The sequence below is a fragment of the Panthera uncia genome, chromosome B1 (genome assembly GCF_023721935.1).
Source record: "Panthera uncia isolate 11264 chromosome B1, Puncia_PCG_1.0, whole genome shotgun sequence".
NCBI lineage: Eukaryota > Metazoa > Chordata > Mammalia > Carnivora > Felidae > Panthera > Panthera uncia.
In genome coordinates, this window is record NC_064811.1 from 166,647,847 (window position 1) to 166,670,342 (window position 22,496).

At 49.1% G+C, this 22,496-nt stretch overlaps 1 protein-coding gene across 1 annotated transcript in view; it reads right to left on the reverse strand.

Moving 5' to 3' along the window:
• LOXL2 (lysyl oxidase like 2) overlaps positions 1 to 22,496 on the reverse strand; it is a 92,743-nt gene that overhangs the window by 46,699 nt on the left and 23,548 nt on the right. The window contains exons 2-3 of the mRNA XM_049631573.1: positions 16,572 to 16,995; positions 10,100 to 10,275 (exon numbers count right to left, since the gene is read on the reverse strand). Coding sequence (XP_049487530.1) covers positions 10,100 to 10,275; positions 16,572 to 16,926 — 531 coding nt within the window. The 5' untranslated portion in view covers positions 16,927 to 16,995. The remainder of the gene's footprint in view (positions 1 to 10,099; positions 10,276 to 16,571; positions 16,996 to 22,496) is intronic.

A 22,496-nucleotide genomic window follows, 5' to 3' on the forward strand; every position in this document is an offset into this window, starting at 1 on the left:
TGGAAGATTGCATCAGATAAAGATAACGGGGGGTGGGGGGGGGGGGGAGGCCAGGCAAGCAAGCAAGCCTTACAAGGACGCACTTCACGATCGGAAAGCTTGGCACCAGGGGCAAAGCCCCCCTCCCTAGGTGTGCTTGTAAGGGCCCCATCTTCGCCCAACTATCCTCCTTCTCCCTGTTCTAAAAGTTGTCACTGAATATCAGCCCAGGCCTTCCCAGCTAAGAAGGCAACCAGGGGGTGGTGTCGAGGAGGGAGGACCTTGGCGGCAAGATACATGAGCACACCGTCAGCCCAACTAGGACGCACGGCTGGTTAATGGCACACAACCTCGGCTCGCTTAGCGAGACCCATCCCTCCACTGCTGGTGGGTTCCTACATCTTGCTCTCTAAGCCCCCGGCTGGCTTTCTTCAGCTGTTTCAAAAACTGGCCTTCTAGGGGCGCCTGGATGGCTCAGTCGGTTAAGCACCTGACTTTGGCTCAGGTCTTGGTCTGGCAGTTTGTGAGTTCGAGTCCCACATCCGGTGAGCACGAACCCCATTCTGGGTGAGCACAGCCCTGCTTTGGGCTCCACATACTCTCACTCACTCTCTCTCTCTCTCTCTCTCTCTCTCTCTGTGCCCCTCGTGAGATTCTCTCTCTGCCCCTTGCTAACTTGTGCTCTCTCTCTCTCAAAAATAGATAACAACAACAACAATAATAATAAATCTTAAAAAAAACCCAACAAGATACAGATCCATTTTCCCAACCACCAGCCTGGCACCTTCCTCAGCACCTCACACCCAACACATCCAAGATACCCTCAACCTTTCCTCTGCCACCCCCGCCCACCCCCCCCACCTCCCCAGTCAGGCTCCTGCCCTTGCAGCTTGCAAGGCACAAGCTTCACCTGTCTTCTGCACCTTCCCCTCCTTACACCTCTAGCCACCCAGCGATGCCTTCTGGCTATCCATCACCACCCCATTTCCACCTCCATCTGCCAGTCAGGTGGCACCGAGAGCCATGGAAGTGAAAGAAAGGCACTGTAATTCTGCCATTTCACATAGGCCATGAGGGGGAATCGCTGCCCCCGCCCACCTCACACACGCCACCAACACACTCATCCACCTTGCCCACTGCGTGTCCACGTCTTGCTCCAAACCTTCCCGTGGCTCCCCAGGCCGTCGGCTCCCTGATTTGATCCATACCACCCTCCCCCTTCCCTTTTCCCAGCCAGTGACCTTCTCGCACTGTCAGGGATATCACTCCTTAAAGCCCGGCGCTGAACCTCCCTGCAATTCTCTCTTCCTTCTCTCTCCTGTCAGAGTCCTACTGACCTCAGGGACAGTCTCATCCACACATCTGAAAACTGACTGTTGAGTGCTGCTACCCCTCCAGGCACCGTGTGAGGCCATGGGATGCACAGGCCAACCGGACAGGCAAGTCTCTTGCTGTCACTCACGACAGAGGAGGAAAGAGGCACCACCATCTCCTCCACGAAGCCCCCTTCCCCAAATATCTGGTCCACAGAGATTTGACGTCCTGTTCATTCCCCTGGCATTTGCTTTCTGAGCCAGTCAGTCAGTCCTTGACTTATGCTAACTGTCTTATACTATTAGTATTTATCTTTGCATCTATTTTGCCACCTCCTTGAATTGTGAGTCCCTCAATGGCAGAATTGTGCCTTACTCGTTTTTGTATTACCCATGGCTCCTAGTGCCAGACACGACACATAGGGGGTCCTCAAACATTTTTGGAATGAACCAATTATGATTTTTAAAAATCCAAATGCTAGGAGTTCAACTTAGCTGAAGACTGAGCTCCCAAGCCAAAATTTTAATAAAGACCGCCTTTATTCTTTGTTTAATGCAAAATAAACAACTAGGCAGTACTTGCTTCTCTTCATACCTGTGTGACTTACAGATGGACAAGCAGAACGTCTACGCTTTATCCATGCACTCCCTCGTCATCTGGGCTATTAACACCCTCCCTGTCCTCTCAAAATCCGATGCTAAGGGAGCTACTGAGCTGAATGAAAAGCTGATCTGACCCCTCAGCACACGTCTGGATGTTTTCATCTGTAAACAGTAAGAGAGTAGTAGTAAAGTCTGGCTACACTGTACCTCCTTTCGATCAAATCAGGAATTCATGGAGTAAGGAGCCAAATAAGAAGTAGCATTCTCTATCTGGCGACTTCCAACCGGGTCAGGTGGATGAAAGGGAAGAGAGAAAGCGTTGCAGTGACTTCTGCTCCTCAGCTCTATGGGATGGACACCAGTCGGGGTGGGTGGTGTGGACAGTTGAGGTCATCCTGAGCCACCAGAGGAAAAAACCTGCAGTCTGTCTGGGCCCTCCTTCTATAAATCAAGAGCCTCGCAAGGCTGCTGGAAAATCGAATGCTCTGTGTTTCATTTTCCAACCTGAAAGCACCGGGGTAGGTCACAGAGACTGCTTCTTTGGAGAAAGCAAGCCCTGCTGTCTGCAGGAAGCTGGCAAGACACCTGTTCCAGCAACCGGCCCCTCCCACCCAGCAGGGGGACTGAGGCCGCAGACCAGCCAAGTCCTGGGCCTGACTCCCAGCTGGGGTGCCTACTGCTCCTCAGAGTAATCATCACCATGGTAACAAAGTAACGATTTGTTACTTGTTACTGGGAACGGAGTAGGGGGATTCCTTGGCACTGACCCCTCCGACATGGTTGAAGTCTCATCTGAACGGTTCCGGTCCATTGCAGAAGTGGGCTGGACCCCAGCAGCCCCACTCTAGTCACATCAATGGACTCCCCGTACAGAACGGATCCCCCAACCAGAGCAAAGAGAGTCGTTCTCCTGCCCACTACTCCCATATAGTATCCCTTCCATATTCTCTCCCTTTCCAAACTGCCACACATTTTCCACCCAATTTACACTGTTCAAAGTTTGAGTACATGCTGTCCATTCATTTATTTCACCTAAGATAAATTATAATGCTACTTATTTATTTCACCGAACAGATAAGTGTAATGCGGCTTATTCACATATGTCACCTCGCAAAGGATTATAAAGGTATTTATACTTTTCAAAGAGTCGTGTGAACACCACCCTGGCCAAGGATCCCGTTCCCAGTTTTTCAGGATGTGCACAATTTCACATATTTTGTTCTGTTATCTGCATAAATGCCCTTTTGCTTTCCAGATGCTATGACCTACTTTTAGTTGGGAAAATAGGTCACCCTGGAATGACTTCTTGTGTGCTCCTTGTGGTCGCTGGTAAGCCCTGACCGCATAGAGACTCAATAAACAGAATCATGGAATGTTAACCCCGGACAGGATCTTATACATCCATCCTCTGCCTAACCTCCCTGTGAGCTATGAGCCAAACTCAGGACAGCAATATCTGATGCTCAGCTCAACAACACAGCGAGGCTAGGGATTCAGAGGCTGTGGGCTTCCACCATGGCTCTTTACTCCCTTGCTGGACAGTCTGGCCACCATTTCTCCTGCCACAGGAGGAGGCCATCCAGCTCTCCTGTGGCCATCAGGGAAGCAGGACTAGATTTAGGCTTGGAGAGACCACCAGCCTTGATACTGCACAGAGATGGGAACAGACCCTCTTTCTTTCCTCAGTCACCTGTTGTACCCTCTCTCTGGTGGAGGGGGAGGTAGGGGGAAAACTTTCGGCTGGAAAGTTCTCGGACCTTCCTAGAGGCCCCAGATGCAGCTGAGATAAGGCTGCGGCTGAGAGGAAAACCTTGAAGCATTCTGGCAGCTGAGTGTAACTAATAAAAACCTGGACTCCTGGAATTTTAAGAATTCACAGCAGCCTCAGCTCCTGTGGTTAAGAGAAGAAAGAGCTTTTTCAGGTCTCAGTGCCCTTCCAGAAGGATGTGGGAGCATAGAGGGTAAGGGTACCAGATTCTCTCAGCCCCGTCCTCTTCGTCCCTCTGTTGGCCTCTCCAGACCTCGGGGCTGCCTGCTGTCACAAGGAGAAACGGAGGCTTGGAGGCTAGGCCACACCTAAATCTCACAGCCTGGGGGTTCCCAATCAGTTCTGGTAACCTAACTGCCTTGGCAAAAGAGCCTTTAAAAAATGGGTAGGTAAGAAGGTGGTGTGGGGAGGCGAAGAAAAGGAAACGAGCTGCATGTTCCCTGATCTCACAACACACGGCCTCAGCCTTGAGCCCTTCTATGAGCACATGACTTAGCAATGTGCAAAACAGCCAGTGTAGAGAGCTTTCCTCAGGAGGGCATCTGGATTTGTAATCTCTTCTTATCTAATGCTTTTTCCAACTTGCCCACTGCCACAGACAGGAAACGAAGCCTCTCAATTTAAGAGCCTCTGAAATCCTGGGAGGTTTAGCTGGGGCTCTGTTTTCTAGGTTGAAAAAAGATCCATTTGCTTGGAACCAACGGTATTTTGCATTTCACGATTTGCTTGCTCCTGCTTGCCTCTTTCTGAGAAGGTTTTGGGGACTGTCCGTAGACTCGGGCCGTAGACTCCCTTGCCCTGTGAGAATGCTGTTTTACAGCGAGGTGTCCAGAGACCCAGGAAGGGTCAGTCACTCTGGACACACAGCTGCAGTTCTCAGGCTCCGCCAGACCAGAACTCAAGGGTCCTGACTTGAACTCCGGGGTCTAAAACAGGCTACACAGCAAGATGTGACAGTATAGTCTGTGTCAGCAAACTCGAGAACCGAGACCCCAGACCCCGCCTGGTGAATTTTCTGGATGCAATGAACCAATGGTGAACCAGTGGTGGGGCTAAGCTCCTGTAGCACTTCATAGTCTGCCAAGTATTTTTGCGGAAATCATCTGATTTTTCTTTCCCCTACAGAGTATTTAAAACTACCCTATAAATGGTGAGTGCATGTGGTGTCATTTTGATGGAGAAACCATCAGCACTCTGGGTCACAGACTGTCATAGCTGGAAGGGACTGATTTCAACCAGCTCGTCGTAATAAAGAGAATGGACTTGCCCAGGGTTCTGGCTGCTGGCCAATAGGTAGCTCAGGGTCCAAACCTGTGAACTCTCTCTTGGTGGGGTCAGTCATATAAAGGAGGTGTGCTTTCTCCCCTTCTTTAGAAGGGAAATCATGAACCATCAAAGAGCCCCCGAGGATGCCCCTAGCAGATGTAGGAGTCCACTGGAAACGCAGTTAGCTCATTGAGTGAAATTCATCAGCCAGGTCCCTGGGCTTAGTGACTCATGCCTCTGGCATCCCAAAGTGGGATGAACTTGGTCTAGACTGAGGCGCAGTTTTCTTCCACTCTCTGCTTGGGGAATTCCAGTATACTCCAGAGATGGCACGGGCCTATGAGGGTCATCTCTAATGGTCTGTGATCTGGTCCCAACCTCCAGGAGCCAATGAGCATGCATGTTGTAGAGCCCAACCACACCCTTCACAGCAGGGTGGGAAGAGATGAGGTGGGAAGGGGGGGCAGGTGTCCTCATCAGGTTCATTAGGTCAGTCATTTACCCCAGGGGTCACAAGACACAGACAGAGCGTTAACAGACATTTCACTTTGACCACACTCTACTCTTGGCCACTTTTGAATTTATGGACTCCAAACTGGGGAAGTCAAGGGAGGGCCTTCGGCGCTCACGCTTTGATAGGGAAGAGTGAGAGCACAAAGTCTGCTCTTGCTTTCAAGGTCAAGCTTGTGGGGGACCAGAGAAGAGGCAGGGAGAGAGCAAGAGCACCCAGCACATATACCAGCCAGCATCCCTTGTGTGTGTGTGGGGGGGGGGGGGAGAGCGAGCGAGAGAGAGACACCAGTGTACACAATGGTGTGCATTGCCAGCAGCCAGCTGTGGGCACCCCCATCATGGGCTGGGTGTATTTTCATAAATGCAGAGTTAACAAGGGATCTTAGAACTTGGCAATCACCTCATCCTGCTTCCTTCCCAGTGTAGGAATCTGGCTGCAACATTCCTGGCAGGAGGTCATCCCGTTCCTGCTGAATTACTCTAGTGACCAGGAGCTTGCTACTCACAGGGTAGCCCCATCCACTGTGGGTGGGGTAGTCTTAACTGTTACAGAGTTTTCACCCTGAGCCGAAATCTACATCCCATCCATTACCTTCTTATCCATCTTGGTTCTGGGCTAGAAGAAATCAACATCTTCTCCATGGTAACATTTCAAATATTTAAAGAGAGCCCACATGTCCCCCCTCCTCTCTTTTCTTTGACAGAGTATCTTCACTTCGTCATATGACATGGTTTCCAGATCCTGCTGGCCTGTCCCCTGGGTGACCTAGCTAAGAGATGCCCCCAGAACTGAACCCTGTACTTGGTTCTTGATCCAAAACAACAGAGTTTAAGGGAAGAATTCCATCAGCGCATCAGTGTACGTTTACTTTTTTTTTTTTTTTTTTCTTTTTTACCAGCCATATCATAGCCTTGGCTTGTACTAAGCTTCAGTCAGCCAGTCCCCTTCAGGGATTTTAAAGATATAGTCAAGGCTTTCTAGTCACTCTCCCTGGCTTTCACTCTGTGGCTGATTTTTTCCCATGAACCTTGCTATAGGATCTTAAATTCATCCCGAATATATTACAGTTTGGGCCTTTTATCTCAACTTACTGAGGTTTTACTGAATCTCATTCAGTCATGTCATATTCCAGCAACTCCCCCCCCCCCCCCAGTTTTGTGTCCCCTATAACTTTTATCAGTGCACATTTTAATCTCCATGCAAATTTCCACTGTAGGAGAGGCAGGAGCAAGGCCCCAGAAAAGATCGCTGTGTTCACGCTGATTAGCCCACAGTTCTCCCAGGCACCATTAGTCATCACACTGTGACCCCACCTAACTGCACATTCACCAGCCTACACTTCTTCCTCTCATCCACAAATGTTTAATAGGGGACATTTCTTTAGCCAAGAGGAATGATTCCATGACTTCAGCTACTGACACAGGCTATTACATGAGGTACTTCAGAGAAACTTCTCAGCATCCCACAAATACCCCCTGTAAGGTGGGCCGGGCAGCTCCCTACCCATCAGGCTAGCTCTGACAGTAAACATGAGCTTTAGCTACAAAGTCTTAGATGCAGTGGTAACTCTCAAATGTTCTCCTCAGACATCTTGAGATGTGGGCCCTTTCATGACCTACGTTCAGCCGGTATCAGAAGGAAGACATTACAGGGGCTGCTTATCAGTTGAAAGTTTCCTCAGTGTCTGTGGCTGGACAAGAAAGCTCCCAGTCTGGCTCGTGCTAACCAGCCTGATTGTACGACAGCAAGAGGGAGGACTTCTAGGAAGATGGAAAGTGTGGAACGCTTCAAACCAGTCATTCCCCAGGTAGTCCTCTCTAGGTTACTATAAACTTATTTAGGGTCTAGGTTCCCTGCCTCGGAATGATCCTCGGGGCTTTTTAAAGGCATGCATCTCGTCTTCTCAGGCTGTAAGGGCAGGAGGACAAGGGCCATGTTTTCTTTCCCTAAGGGTAGGGCAGACCATGCTGTGTGTGCACCAGGCACCCAACGAATGTCCAGAATAAAGGTAGGTACTGAGCTTTTGTGATGGACTCTTAGCGCTTCCAAAATAAAAAAGTACTCCTTAATATATTTTGGGGGTTCACTTCTCTGCCTATTCTACCCAGTCAAGTTTCTGCTTTCTCTGCGAGCCAGTTTCAACAGACACTTCTCTGTTGGAGTGCCACTCATAGAGATCTTTTCCAGAATCGTTTTTTTCTAATGGCAGATGAGTCTTTTCATTCCCCAACCCCAAACCCACTGACATTTTGGCTCACCTTCTTTTTATTCAAGCTATCAATGACTTTCTTATGCCCAGAAGCCCGGATCTTCATTTGGCAATCCCAATGTATTATCCTGAGGTTCTTGGCTAAACAGAAGCCCATGAAAGATGTTATAGGGGCCCCTGGGTGGCTCGGTTGGTTAAGCATCCAACTTCAGCTCAGGTCATGATCTCACGGCTCGTGAGTTCGAGTCCTGCGTCAGGCTCTGTGCTGACAGCTCAGAGCCCGGAGCCTGCTTCGGATTCTGTGTCTCCCTCTCTCTCTGCCCCTCCCCTGCTCACACTCTGTCTCTGTCTCTCAAAAATGAATAAATGTTAAAAAAGATAAAACTAAAATAAGGATGTTATCAATAAAATAAAGATGTTATAAATAAGCTCATTTATCTATTAAGCATCTATTAAGATGCTATGAAGGAATGATTTGCTTCTATGTGCTGCTTATCACTGTTTCCTTTGATGTTTTATCCTGGGAGATTCTTCACTTTGGGGGATCACAATCTTTGGTATGCATTCCTAGGAAGAAGAAAATTGGGGGGTTGGAGACACTGTCCCCATCAGGTTCCTGGCACTATTTCTACTGGATACAACGGTGAATTAGCTATATCCCTTCCCCCCAGGACACATTAGAAAGATGAGCTAGATATAAGTGGGTGCCAACGATTCCATATGAGGTTACAAGGAGTGGAGAGGGAAGTGGGAAACTAGGCTGGATGAGCCCATCCTCCAAATCAGAGACTTCACAGCAAAGCGAAGTTGCCATTGGTAACTGGGACACTAAAGCACGTCTACTCCTCAACAATCGCTTCTACTTCTCCCGGATAAAACAGCGGCATGTGAAGAGGGTCACATCCTCCTCTGGTCTGATCCTGCCAGCTGAGAGAAAGCTGGAAATCCTTTTGCTATACCGCAGGCTTGGACGAGTTCCCAGTGGACTCAGTGTGTTCTAGGAACATATGAGAAAAGAGCAGGATGGGATGACTCATGAGAGGAAAATGTAAAGACCACAGTCTGGGTAGAACTTCCTCCGGAGCCCAAATAGGGCAATTTCAAGTTGCCTTTCTTCAGAGTGGGTCCTGGGGTCAGCTAGAGGCTAAAGCACAGGGAAGGATCCTTGGCCTGGATTCATGGCAGATCCCAGAGTGCCCTGTGGGTGACGTCCACCACGTCCCTGAGGAGGCTGCCCACTCCTCCCGCCCTCAGTCCCACATACCTTGCACGTAAGGACAGTGCCATAAACGTTTACTGATTTTGTTGTTTGGGTGGAGAACTTGTCGAAAAGCTAACTTTGAAATTTAGCCTAAGTGTAGGAGGGTCACAAGTCCTTTGCCATTTCCAAAGGCTGACTTGGGTCAGGCTGGCAACATCAGAATCATCTGAGAGAGCTTTAAAAACTAGTCTCCTCCCCTAGTGGGAGATTCTGATTCAGGAGGTCTGGGGTGAGGCCCCAGTATCTGCATTTTAAAAGTGATTCTGACCCCCAGCTCGATTTGGAAACAATGGTCCTTTGGTAGCCAGCCTCCGAGATGGCCCCCCCATAGTCTCCACCTTCTGTATTCACACTCTTGCGTAATCTTCTCCCACACTGTGTACATTGATCTGTGTGACCAACAGAATATAGCAGAAATGATGGTATATTGCTCCCAAGATTAGGTTATGAAAGGTTGTAGCTTCCACGTTTTCTCCCTTTCTCTCTTTCCCTTTTGAATCAATCACTCGCTCTGGAGAAGGGCAACCTCCACGTCTTAAGGATACTTAGGCAGCCTATAGAGAGCTTGTGTGCAGAGGATCAGAGGGTTCCAGCTGACAGCCAGAAAGAAATGAAAGCTGGCCAACAGCTGCCTGAGTCAGCTTGGGAGAGGTCATCCCAGCCCCTGGTGACCTCATGAGAGAATCTGATCAGAGTCAACCAGCTAAGCTGCTCACGGATTCCCAACCCTCAGAAACTAAGTGAGCTAACAGAGTCTGTTGTTTGAATCTGCAAAATTTGGAGGTGGGGGGTGTAATTTGTTACACGGCAACTGATAACTAGTACATTTTCTCAGGGCAAAGGGCAAGCTCCTGGGAAGAGCACAGAAGGGCTTTCATGTGCACCCTTGGTAGCTTCATTTCCCACTACTTCTGGGCAGTACTGACCTATTTATCCCCAGTTGACACCTCAGCCCCTCTGTGCCCTTACCCAAGCCATTCTGGAATGTGTCTGGAATGCCCTTTCCCCACTGACGGTATCCCCTTCCCCAGAAGCCCTCTCCTCAACTGCCCTGCACCAAACCAGGCTGGCTTGGGTCCCCTCTTTCGTGCTCACACACTCCTCTTGGAATCAGTAGGCAAGAACGGAGTTTCATGGAAGAAGGAAAGTATTCACGTGAGGGGGTCATCAAGAGCACGAGACTTGCCTCTATGTGGTTGACCAACGAATTGTCAAACTTGAAGCCAGGAATCCTTTTGTCACTGCATACCACACCCACGTCTTCTGTGTGCTTGCAGTCGGTGACACCCCAGCCATTGGAGGAGCAAGCTGCGAGGGTGGCCTCTTTGCCAGTGCAGTAGATATTGTCCAACCAGATGGGCCCTGAAGGAAGCAGAGAAGAGAGAGACCAAGCACTGCGTCAAAGGAGGTTTGAGTCTTTGGGGGCACCAACGCCATACACAGGAAGAGAATTTTTCTCTCATTTTGGCAGTTATTGTGGTCGTCCATCGATCTTTAGTATGTTTAATATATTGGGTATAGTTCTAGACCATCTGGATTCCCGTTCCCGAGTGGACAGCTGATGTGATCTGGGGATGTGGTAGACTGAATGTGATATGAACAGAAACCAAATTTGAGCCCAGAAGTCACGTGGCGTGGTAGAAAGAGCAGAGATGTTGGATACTAAGCTGGGTTTAATGCTGGCAGAGCCACTTAGCTATATGGCCTTGGTCAAAGCCCCTCTCGTCAGACACTTCAACTGCAGGGCTGTGTATACAGATTAGAGATAATACATGGTGCATGCCTAGTTTATCATTGGCCCGTAGTTACTCAAGCATGGTAACAATAATGACGATGGTGATTTTAGTGATGCTGACTATGGCACAAGCCAGACTCACCTTCCATCCGCAGCAGAGGCTGAACTCTGACCCCTTGGGGAAAATGTAAGCTATCCTGCAACTGAAGGTTTGGGGTTTTTCCAGCATTTTCATACGTATCACCTCCCCTGACTCTTGGGTGCCTCAAGGCATTAGTATTCCCACTGAACCCAGTGAGGTTCACCCCCTGAACCCAGAACCTGGTCCAGCAAGTGCTCTTCTCACTTCCTGATGTTTCCTAGCCAATGAATTCAAGATGGCCCGGCTAGACCAACCCACAGAGCTGCCTCCTCACGTTCCAGAAGTCAGGCGAACAATCTGCCTGGGGGGCCCTGTGGAATTCTGCTCACCTCCGTGTCTCTACCTGATCTGCACTAAGTAGAGAATTCAGCATGGAAAGTACTAGAGGGTTGGTCACAATGAGACATCACCTCATACCCACTGGAATGGCTACTACCAAAAGGATAGAAAATAGCAAGTGTCAGCAAAGTGGTGGAGAAGCTGGAACCCTCACGCACTAGTGGTTGGCAAAAATTTTACATGGTGTGGCCACTATGGAAAACAGTATGGCGGCTCCTCAAGAAATTAAAAATGGGAGGTACCGTCTTCCAGGTATAGAATGAGTAAGTCGTGGGGATGAAAGGCACAGCAGGGAATATAGTCAATGGTATTGTAATAGCACTATATGGTGACAGGTGTTAGCAGCTACATTCCTGGTGAGCACGGTGTAACGCAGAGACTTTTCCAGTCCCTATGTTGTACACCCCAAAACTAATGGAACATTGTGTGTCGGCTACACTTCAATAAATAAATAAATATTTTAAAAATAAAAATGGGATTGCCATGCGATCCAGCAATCCCCACTTCTGGGTATACACCCAAAAGAGCTGAAGGCAGGGTGTCAAAGAGATAGTTGCACACCCACGTGCAATACAGCATTATTCACAATCGTCAAAAGCTGGAAGCAACTCAAGGGTCCATTGACAAATTGTGGTCTACATACACACTGGGCTATTACTCAGCCTTAAAAAGGAAGGAAATTCTAAGAGAGGCTGCAACATGGATGGACCTTCAGGACATTATGCTACGTGAAATAAGCCAGTCACAAAATGACAGAAGCTAGATGATTCCACTTAGATGAGGTCCTTAGAGGAGTCAAGTTCATAAAGACAGACAGTAGAATGGAGGTTGCCAGGGGCTGGGAGAGGGGAGAAGGAGGAGCGGTTGTTGAATAAGGACTGAGTTTCAGTTCTGCAAGTTAAAAAAGTGTTCAGGAGATTGATCGTACAACAATATGAAGGTACTAACATGACTGAGTTGTACACTGAATTGTGATGAAGACGGCATATTTTTATGTGTATTTTATCACAATTAAAAATAATTTTTTTAAAGTGCTATAGGGTTTTCAAATAGTGATTTTCGTAAGTACCCCTACAAAATGAAAGGAAACAAAGTCAAATGTCTCCTTTTCCTCATGGCTTCAGGCAGGGCTCTATACTATAATGGAGCCAGATAACCTGGGCTCAAAAGCTCTCTGCCTCGGGCTTGGGCACCACATAACTTGGCCATCTACTTAACCAAACCTGTTTCCCATTTCTAAAGTGGAAACAAGAATCCCCAACAAACAGGTCACCATGGAGATTTGATGAGATAATGTATGTGCCCAGTATGTGCCCAGCCCCCCTTGCCTTCCTCCTTCCAGTAAATCAGAAAAACAGGGAATCCCGTTGTTTCCACGAGGAAAGGAAAACACAGATAAAAACACTCCCATTATAGAGGCAAGAAAATTGAGGAGAATCTGAGGTTCTTCAAGGTCAGAGAGGATGCGGGGCCAGTCCCTGACTCCGGGGACCTTCTGAAATGTGTTCGCTGTGACGGATGGCTGGTCAGGGCCTGAACCAGAGCACCTCAGACACATTGTGGGGAACAACAAGCTTATTGAAAACATCTGGGCTGAGGTTTTCCAACTGGTTTCTCAATTTGGCCTTGCTTCCCAGCCGTCGAACTCCACGGAAACATATGCTCCCTAATCAGTTGCTGCTTCAGCAACAAACCAATGTTTGTCTTGCTGAGTATTAGCAACGGAAAAGACCGTCCGCGTTTGAAGTGGGGCTTCTTCTTTGGAAATTCAGTGGCAACGTTGCTGAAGGGACAGAGATGGTGAAAGGGAGCAGGGCCCTTATTCCATCTGTGATAAGAGAAACCACCCTGGCTAAGGGGATGGGAAGCAGGACAGCACAAAGCTAAAAGAACCATTGGGAACTGCAGAACAGGTGCTCTAGGACCTGCTTTACTTTTTGATAAGGAACATTTGAAATTGGCTCCCTGGGGTGCTAAGGGAACTAACTTCCCTCAAAGAGCTGACCCCAAGAGCTGCTTTCTTTTCTTTTCATTTTTGAGAGAGAGAGAGAGAGAGGAGAGAGAGAGAGAGAGAGAGGAGAGAGAGAGAGAGAGAGAGAGAGAGAGAGAGAGCAGGGGAGGGGCAGAGAAAAGGGGACAGAGGATCTGAAGCAGGCTCTGGGCTGACAGCAGCGAGCCCGATGTAGGGCTCGAACTCACAAACTGTGAAATCATGACCTGAGCTGAAAGTCGGACGCTCAGCTAACTGAGCCACCCAGGCATCCCAAAGAGCTACCCTTCACTGTCAATAATCCTACGCTTCACATGTTCTCACCAGTTATTTTTTCGTAGATTGTAGAAGTGTAAATTTCTACGTAGCCTAAGATAGTGTCACCAGGCACGATATCCTAATTTGGCCCGATTCGATAGCAGTATGTTTTCTTAACAGTACTTAACAGTATGCTTAATTCCTATTAACTAGACCGTCCTGATCCCCAAGCAGCCAGCCCTGGTTCTGCCTGCCGGGATGAAGGGTGGTTCTGGGCCCAGTTCGGAGCTGCTAGAAAGAGGCCCTTGGATCACAGATGGGGCTCTAACTTTGGGCACAGAAGGCCAGCTGCTCCGGAAACAAAACTTCATTTTACTCTGTCCATTCATTCACTCTAGGACATGCTCCTCCTGATGAAAGGAGAGGAGATGTAGAAACCAATTAACAGACCATTTGGAAGATAGAGATCACAAATGAAACTCTTTGAATGCCAGAGTATTCCCTGCTGCTTTCAGGGCAATTGTTCAAGTTAGAACCTCTGCTCCCCACCCCCCTCCCCCCTGTGGTCATCTGCTGGCTTTGTCACTCCAATCTGAACAACGGGGTGGGGGCGGGGGCAGTGGAGCGATCAGATCTGATCTCAGGTTTGGAGACTGAAGTAAAGGTCACTGTGACACCCAACCAGAGGGTGGGAAATAGAGCAGCTGTCCCCTCTAGAACCCTCTGAAAGGGTCCATGAGTTCCCTGAGCTCAAAGACACTTTAGGGGAAAAGACCAGTTGACAGTCCAGGCTGGGAAAACTGGGAGGGCCTGGATGCTCTCCTGGGGCTTTGTTACTACTGCCTGCACATCAGGAGCAGGTGACAGGGACGGCCTCATAAGTGCTCAGCCATGGGTTCCCAATTCACGTACAGAGCTGACTTGCAGGCTAAACTCCTTCCATGGGAGCACACCCCTGGGTGCTGGTCACATCCTCTGATGTCTATGCCAATGACTGCTTGTCAGCTCTTTTTAGTATTCTTCTAAATCAAAATGAATCAATCAGCTAATATTTACTGAGTGCCTACCATGTACCCAGTGCTGAGAATCCAAAATTGATGCTGAAGATATTCAAAGATCTTTATATTCAGGGGCGCCTGGGTGGCTCAGTCGGTTAAGCGTCCGACTTCGGCTCAGGTCATGATCTCACGGTTTGTGAGTTCGAGCCCCATGTCGGGCTCTGTGCTGACAGCTCGGAGACTGGAGACTGATTTGGATTCTGTGTCTCCCTCTCTTTCTGCCTCTCCCCAGCTTGTGCGCTCTCTCTCTCTCTCTCTCTCTCTCTCTCTCTCGATGTAAAAATCAAGTGCCACTTTATGCAGACAACATAATCCCCAAGGCTGGGAGACATGACAGATCACAATTTTTTTTTTTTAACATTTGTTTCTCCCTTTCTTTTGGATATTTCTCCTTTCCTGAGCCCTGCTGGTTTCAATATCCACACAGATGACCCTTCCAGGACTCTTTGGCATCTTGTGACTAAAGCTTCTCTCCCCACTGCCTTTCCTCCGCCCTACATCAGCCACTCTCCCACGGTCGCAGCCTAGACCTTGTCATCACCAACAATGGCACCCCTCCCCAATGTCCATTTCAACCCTTCTGCTGTGCTTCTGCATCCCTACCCATCCCCAAAGATGTTTCTAGCACCCTCCTTCTTGTATTGCAGTCTCTACCCTGACCCATTACAGCCTTCCACACAAGTCCCCCAAGTAGTACCGTTCTATTCACCCAGCCTGGATTCCAGGCACCATGGTTTTAACTGCTCCTTCACACATTCCCTCTGCTCTCTTTAACTCTTTTCCCTTCATCCCCCTTGGATGGTGAAGTCTGAGCCAGGTTAACCCACCTCCTGGCAACCCCATGCCTACTTCTGGTCAGGTGAACTTGGGATGGGGAAAAAAACCACATCCATCTAATCTGATGACAGGTAAACCTTAAGTCTGGGTAGAAATAAAATAAAGTTGCCACTGAAAAAACCCCACAGCCCTGAAAAGTATTTGTTATAAAAGACCTAGGCTTAAGAGCCTGGGATTGAAAACACAAACCTGACGTTACCTCTGGATTACTCGGCCAGCAGAATACATGGCAATGTACAAGTATGGAGACATGTCCAGAGGTTTGAAAAGAAGACAGCATTTGCCAACTCGTCTTTGCTACTTTAATCTTGGCACCGCCAGGGAACCCAGAGGTAGCTTCAAGAACAGTTTACTCTAAGCGTGGTCTCTTGGTCTGGTTATTTCCACAGAACATACTCAATTGCATGGAGGCAAGATACATATGAGATGGGTTTCCTTTTTCCTGTCATTGCTAGAGTAACAGAAAGCAAGGGTTGAAAGGGATCATCATAACGATCTATTTCCATGACTACCAAACATGGATATATATACAACCACTTGGGAGGCTTCCAAAAGTTAGAGTCCTAGACTCTAGCCGGGACCTTAACTGAGAACATTATGGGTTAGCTCCCCACCTCCGTGGACCCAGCTCAGGGTTCTGGACTCCAACACCTGCTCTCCCTCAAAGCTTTTACCAAAACATCTTTTTTTCCCCCCAAAATATTTTGATTTGATTTTGACAAGGGAAGAAAGGGTAGGCCAACCAAAGTGAAAAACCCAAAGCAACTCTGTTCCTATCACGGACAACCCCAGAACAGCATATTAGTGTTAACAACGGGAATGCTATGTGAGCTGCATGGTGGGGAGAGGCAGGGAACGGGAGCCTATAGGTGGCCTTTGTGAGTAAAAGCAAAAGGCACCCCTGCAAGGGGGCGACTGGGAGAAAGGCGCCACCTCCCCTGGCTGATGCGGCCCCCGGGCAGGGCACACAGAGCCCTGGGTACAGCCTGCTATCAGCCCTCACCTAGGGTCACCAACTGGTCTGCTTTGGCCAAGAGGAGGCATTTCCTGGATGGCAGGCTTCATGTGCTAAAACCAGGAAAGTCCAAAGCAGGCTGGTTGGTCACTGTGCCCTTTCCCAGCACCTGTCTGCTCCCACCTTCCCGCGCAGACGTAGGAGGCTATCCAGCCGAAGTATCACCAGGAATTCACACTTGACAGCAATTGTAGCCTCCTTTACCAGGTTAACTGTGCAAAAGGGGACCATTCCTGGGCTTTCCAGGGACACCAGCACTCAGTTCCAAAGCATAGAGCCTTTACCTTCCCCTTTGCCGTAGGAGGAGCTGGCGGTCCAGGACTTGGCCTCCACATATCCCAACTCCCGGCAGACGACATGGGCCGCGTGGATGGAGAAGTCGTCGTCACACACGGTGCCCCACTGGCCATTGTAGTACACCTCCACCCGCCCCTCGCTGTGCTTCCTCTTCTGGCCTGCCAGGCGTAGCTGGATCTTGGCGACGTCCGAGGGCACCTGAGGCCGGTGGTACTCGGGGGCCGGCTGCTGGAAGTACTCAGGGTAGTGCGACCAGTTCTCGTATTGCGCCAGGCTCAGGGACAGGAGCAGCGAGAGCACGGCCAGACAGCTGGCAAGGCGCCAGACTCTGCGCCTCTCCATCCCTGTCCTCTGGCCGGAGGACCTGACCGAGGGGGTGCTGGGTGGTGAGGGGTGGCAGGCAGGAGTGTCCTGGAAGACAGGGAGGAATGCAGGTTATAGGGATCTACAGAACGTCCGGCGAGTTCCTTACTCCTTTGCTTAGTATTTGAAGCTCCTGACATTCTGGATCCTGACCCCCTGTCTTCTCCCACCTTACACTTCAGCTGACAGGTCTGTGAATTCTCACCTGTTCTGCTCATCTACCATTCCGTATCTTTGAAATGTGTGTGTGTGTGTGTGTGTGTGTGTGTGCGTGTGTGTGTGTGTGTGTGTGTGTGTGTGTTTTCAGTAGGGTTCCTGGCAGGAACCAGAGCACATTCAAACTTAATTTGAGCAGTTTTAAAAAAAGACCATCTCAGACACGAGCTCTGAGCAGAGCTCAGAGGAACAAACAAAAGATAACATAGTACTCTGGGCTGGCAATAGAGGCAAGACCCTTCTGGCTCCAGCTTGAGGGGTTGGGGAGGGAGTGACAGGACCAGAGAGCATGGCCAAGCTGAGCGGGTCGCCTGTTTGGAGCTGTGGCTTCAGTGAAGGGTCTTAGAGCCAAACCACAGCAACAGGAGCAGGAAGAATAAATGCCTGACCTCACTCTCTTCTGTCTTCTGCTCTCTTTCCAGTGTCTCCTATTGGGCAAGCTCACCCTGCAGGATGAGGCCAGGCCCCGGGGGGCGGGGGGGGTGCAGTCTGTATGGGTTGGTCTCCTGGGGCAGAGGGGATGGTGGGGAGAGAGGGGAGCAGTAGACAGGGCAATCAGAGGGCATCCAGCACACTCTTCCTCTTTCTCCCCACCTCTGTACAGCTCATTCCCCAGGGCCCAGACCAGTTCCTGCCTCCTTTATGCAACATCCCTACTGAAGCAGCCTCTGTGGCTCTCTCCTTCCAAGGTGGGCTCATTATCTAGACATTCTTCTCAACCTTTCCAGACACTTCCATGTCCCCAGGTAGGTTACAAACTTCTCGAGGGCAGGAATTGTAGCTCATTCTTCTTTGGTTCCTCCATAGTAAACATTACAGGTTCATGGACACGTTTATTGCATGAGAGGGTGATCTGGTTCCAGGGACTGAGCCACTGGTGAGGCATGGCGCTTAAGCGCACTGCATGGGGGGGGGGGCCTGGGTGTGTTCTCCGGGTGTTCCCGTGTGCGATGTCCTCTCTCCTTCGGGACGTTAGCTCAGCTGGACGGAAATGGCCTCTTCCAGGTACAGAGAACACCAGGAGAAACACCAGCATAACATGGGCTGTTCTCTCTGCACACACATCTGAGCCTTCCTATGGCTCTGCTCTCAGGCTCTGGGCCTTCAGACACACCGGCACGCTGCCCACCCACACCTCGGATCTCATTAGCTCATACTCTGGACCGCAGTCCGGCGAGGCTGCTGAGCAAGGGGTTCAGGAGCAAAGTCTCCTTAAACAGCCCTCACGCAGGGCCTGTCCTTAGCTGAGCTATGGTTTCTGCAAGCAGAAGCCTCAGGCAGCAGTCCTGATGCCGGTGACGTCCTGGTGGCAGGTCCGTCCTTTTGCATGGTTTCTCTCCCTGAGGGGTGCTGGGGGGCCGAGTCTAGTCTGCTCTTAGCACAGAGGGGAGGCAGACAGGAGAGGGCTGAGCGGCCTGTCATCAGGTGAGGGAAGACTGGACAGCAGAGGAGAGGGGAGCGCAGACTCTAGAGCCAGATGATTTGCATTTGAATCCTCACTCTGACACCTACCAGCTGTGTAGCCTCGGGCAAATACTTAACTTCTCCGTGCCTCTCTGTGCTTCCTACCTATAAAATGGGGATAATACTATGTAGCTCACAGAAATGTTACGGAGATTGAATGAGTGGCACATACTGTAAGTGCGGCAGGAGCATTTGCTAAATAAAAAATGTAAATTCTCACAATTGTGGTCACCGTAGCCCAGTGGAGCCTACCTCTAAGAATCCTACAGGGAGGGCTATAGCAAGAGATAACCACTTAGATCATGTGTCTCAGTGCTTCCATAATTCAGAGAAAGGAATCACTAGCTTAAAAGGACTGCAGGTATGTTTCACAGGAGAGGAAGTAGTCTTGGAATATGGGGCCCCAGAAGGAAAACCAGGACCAGTATGTGGAAGCCAGAAGTATAATACTTTCTATTTTAATCAGGTACAGAGGGTTAGGCTAATTGTGTTCAGTTCATGGCACGTCACCATCAAGGAAGGACCAGATAACTGCCCAGAGCTGCCCAAGGGGGATGATCTAACTTGGAGAGGCAGTTCCACGTCTGCCGGGAGGGCCAGGCAGTGCCCAGTGCCCCGTAGCGGGTGCGGGGCCACTGTTAGGGAGACAAGCTAGTTCGGGTTACACTGGAGATCCATTCGCCATCATCCTGTGAGTCACAAACAAGGTCGGAAAGTCGCAGGGGTTCCTGCAGTGGCCCCCTTCGGACCACAGCCAGCAACGTGGCTCTGAAGGGAAGCATCCTCGCCTCCTGTGCCCCGGCCACGCTTCGTTCCCATTGTTGCACAATTGCATCCACAAGCTCGACTGAGCCTCGCTACAACCGTGGGGCGTGGTGAGGGAGGCAGGGATTATGATTCTATTATGAGGGAGAAAATCAAGAACCAGGGAGGGCTGAGGACTTTATCGGAGTTGCCCCTTCGGGCAGGCAAAGCCAGAACTAGCCACTCCCAAGCTACCAAGACATCAACCATCCACCAGCACATGTAAGAAATGCCCAAATTCTGCCTGCCCCGTAGAAGCCGCACATAGCAGCTACAATCGGCACATAGCTACACTCTTGGCTTCAGTTCCCACTACCCCTCTCTCCCTGCCCTCGCTCCAGACTTTCACATGTCACCTGTCCGATCACAGCAGCCTATACTTGGTTTAAGTTTTACACATCACTGTGTCCCCATCCTCTCTCGCTCCCCTTCCCTCCAAAGAGTGTGTGTCACAGCCCCTTCCATTTTTCAAGGGAACCTTCCCAGATGCCCCTGTGGGGGCCAAGGGCAGGCCACTCCAAGATGGGCCACTTTAGCATGAAGATTATTTTTGAGTTCAAAGCAATCAAAACCTAGCAGATTCAGGAAAAGCTCTTTCCCTCCCCTTTAACTGCCTAAAAAATATTTAGATGGAGAACCTGCTCCAGGAAGAGAGCTGTCACCATAGAGAACTACATTATGATGTGAACCAGGTGTGGTAGACAGGGAGGAACCTAGCAAGGCCTGTTTGATCAAAGTCCTGTGTGTCCCATTGTTTCTGAGTTGGCCTGAGTGCTCCCCCCACCCCTGCAAACATTGTTTACCAAACATTCACTCTTTATCATCTTCCCGTGAACTGCATTCTTCCCTTTGAAGTCCCAGACCCCTACCCCCTTCCTTTACTTCATGAAGACAAATGTACCTCCTTTTGTCTGTCTTTGGAATTTCCATGTCTGTGTAGATTCCCCATATGTATGAAATTAAATTTGATTTTCTCCTGTTAATCTGTCAGGTGCCAATGTGCCAATGTGTCAGGTGCCCAGCTAGAAGGGCCCTAAAGGGAGCAGGAAATTCTTCCTCTAATCAGAATGAATGTGTCCTCTGATTTCCTTTAAAATAGTATTTTGCTTGTGCTTTACACAATTAACCTTCCCAGGGCTAGTTAATTCCTTACAGGTGCGCTTTTCCCAGGCAAACCAACCAATCCAGAGCCACGCCCCCCCCCCCAACTACCACCTTACCCAAATCTCATACGATCTTAGGATCCCATCTGGGGCATTATCCCCCTGCCCTAATCACCCCAGTGCCAGGTACCAGACAACTAGAGACAGCTCCTAATGCCCCAGAGTGAGCCGATATTATTCAATCGGCTGGTCCTCAAGTTGCTTAGCCTGCTTCTTTAGCCTCATCCATTCCTTCCTGGGGCAGTCACAGCCCTCGGTTTCCCCTCACTCCCTCTGCCTTTGACCGACCCTGGTGCTTCTGCATGTGGTCCCCCGTGGTGTGCCTTGCCTCCTGTTTCTAGGAATCAATGAGTATAAACTTCTTCCTTCAAACCACCTGCGTGTCCTAACATACCTGATTCAAATGGGGTAAACCCCATGATTATCCTCAGGAGGAAAATGATGCACAGAGAAGTTTGGCAAGTCACCCAGGGTTGCACTGATGGTAAGATGTGCAAGCCAGGCTCTGAATATGGGCAACAGACTGACCCAGGCTGTGCCCTCCCCCCACCAGGCTTTACTACCTCTAGCAGCCCACCCCAGTCCAGGATTTGCCTGTCTCCCCTAAGCCCCACCACCAGACTCCCCCTCACAGGAGAGCTTCAGGTGCCCCTAGATCATCTATTCATGTCTCAGAAAGAAATGAAAAGAATATGTGGCCCTGAAATTTTTAAAAAGAAATCTTACTCTCTGGATGTGTATATCTATAAACTGTTCCACTCAGCTTCTTGGATTCTCCAATCTGTGGGAATGGCCAGCGTTCAACTCCTAAATCTTTCCTAGAAAAGTGCTCCTGAATTTTTTTGCTTCTTCTGTGGGGCCTTCTGCTTCTTACTCTGGGGGATTGTAAAGAATTAGACCCAGATGCTTCTCTCTTCTTTTAGAAATAACTTTTATGCTTTTTTTCTTCCTTATTATAAATGTTATACAAGCTAATGATAAAAATCTGGGTAACGCAAACAAGTAAAAGGAAGAAAATAATTCACAGTATCACTGTCAGAGGTAATCATTATCAACATGGGGGTATATACCCCTCCAGCCTTTTTTTCTGTACATACATATATCCTTTCAAAACACGGGGATAATTTTCTACATGCTTATCTGCAAACTGCTTTTCACATTTAACAGTATGTTGCGAATATTATGCCACCTGGACTATTCTTTTACAAGATTGTTTTTATTTTTTTATTTTTTATTTTATTTTATTTAAAAAAAATTTTTTTTCAACGTTTTTTATTTATTTTTGGGACAGAGAGAGACAGAGCATGAACGGGGGAGGGGCAGAGAGAGAGGGAGACACAGAATCAGAAACAGGCTCCAGGCTCTGAGCCATCAGCCCAGAGCCTGACGCGGGGCTCGAACTCACAGACGGCGAGATCGTGACCTGGCTGAAGTCGGACGCTTAACCGACTGCGCCACCCAGGAGCCCCCAAGATTGTTTTTATTAATACACGATAAAATTGGATAATCTTATCACAGAATTTTTTACTGCTATAAATACTATTGACATGAATATCCTTGGAGCTAAAACTTTGCACAATCTTGGGATCAATTCCAAAAAGTAAAACCGCTGGGTCAGAGAGCTGGTAAAAAAGTCAATACTTTTGCAAAACTAGAAAACCGTCACGCAAGACTGTCAATTTACACATCGGCCAGTAGTATGTAGATTTCCCCACAAATTCAAAATTCTAGCTAAGGCCATGTTTTCAAACTTTTCTGTATCTGAGAAGCTGGAAAGGGTATTTTGTTTTAACTAGCGTTTTTGGTACTAGTGAGGTTAAGCCCCCCACTCCTTGCTATTGGCCACCTGCATTCCTTCCTTCCTTCCTTCCTTCCTTCCTTCCTTCCTTCCTTCCTTCCTTC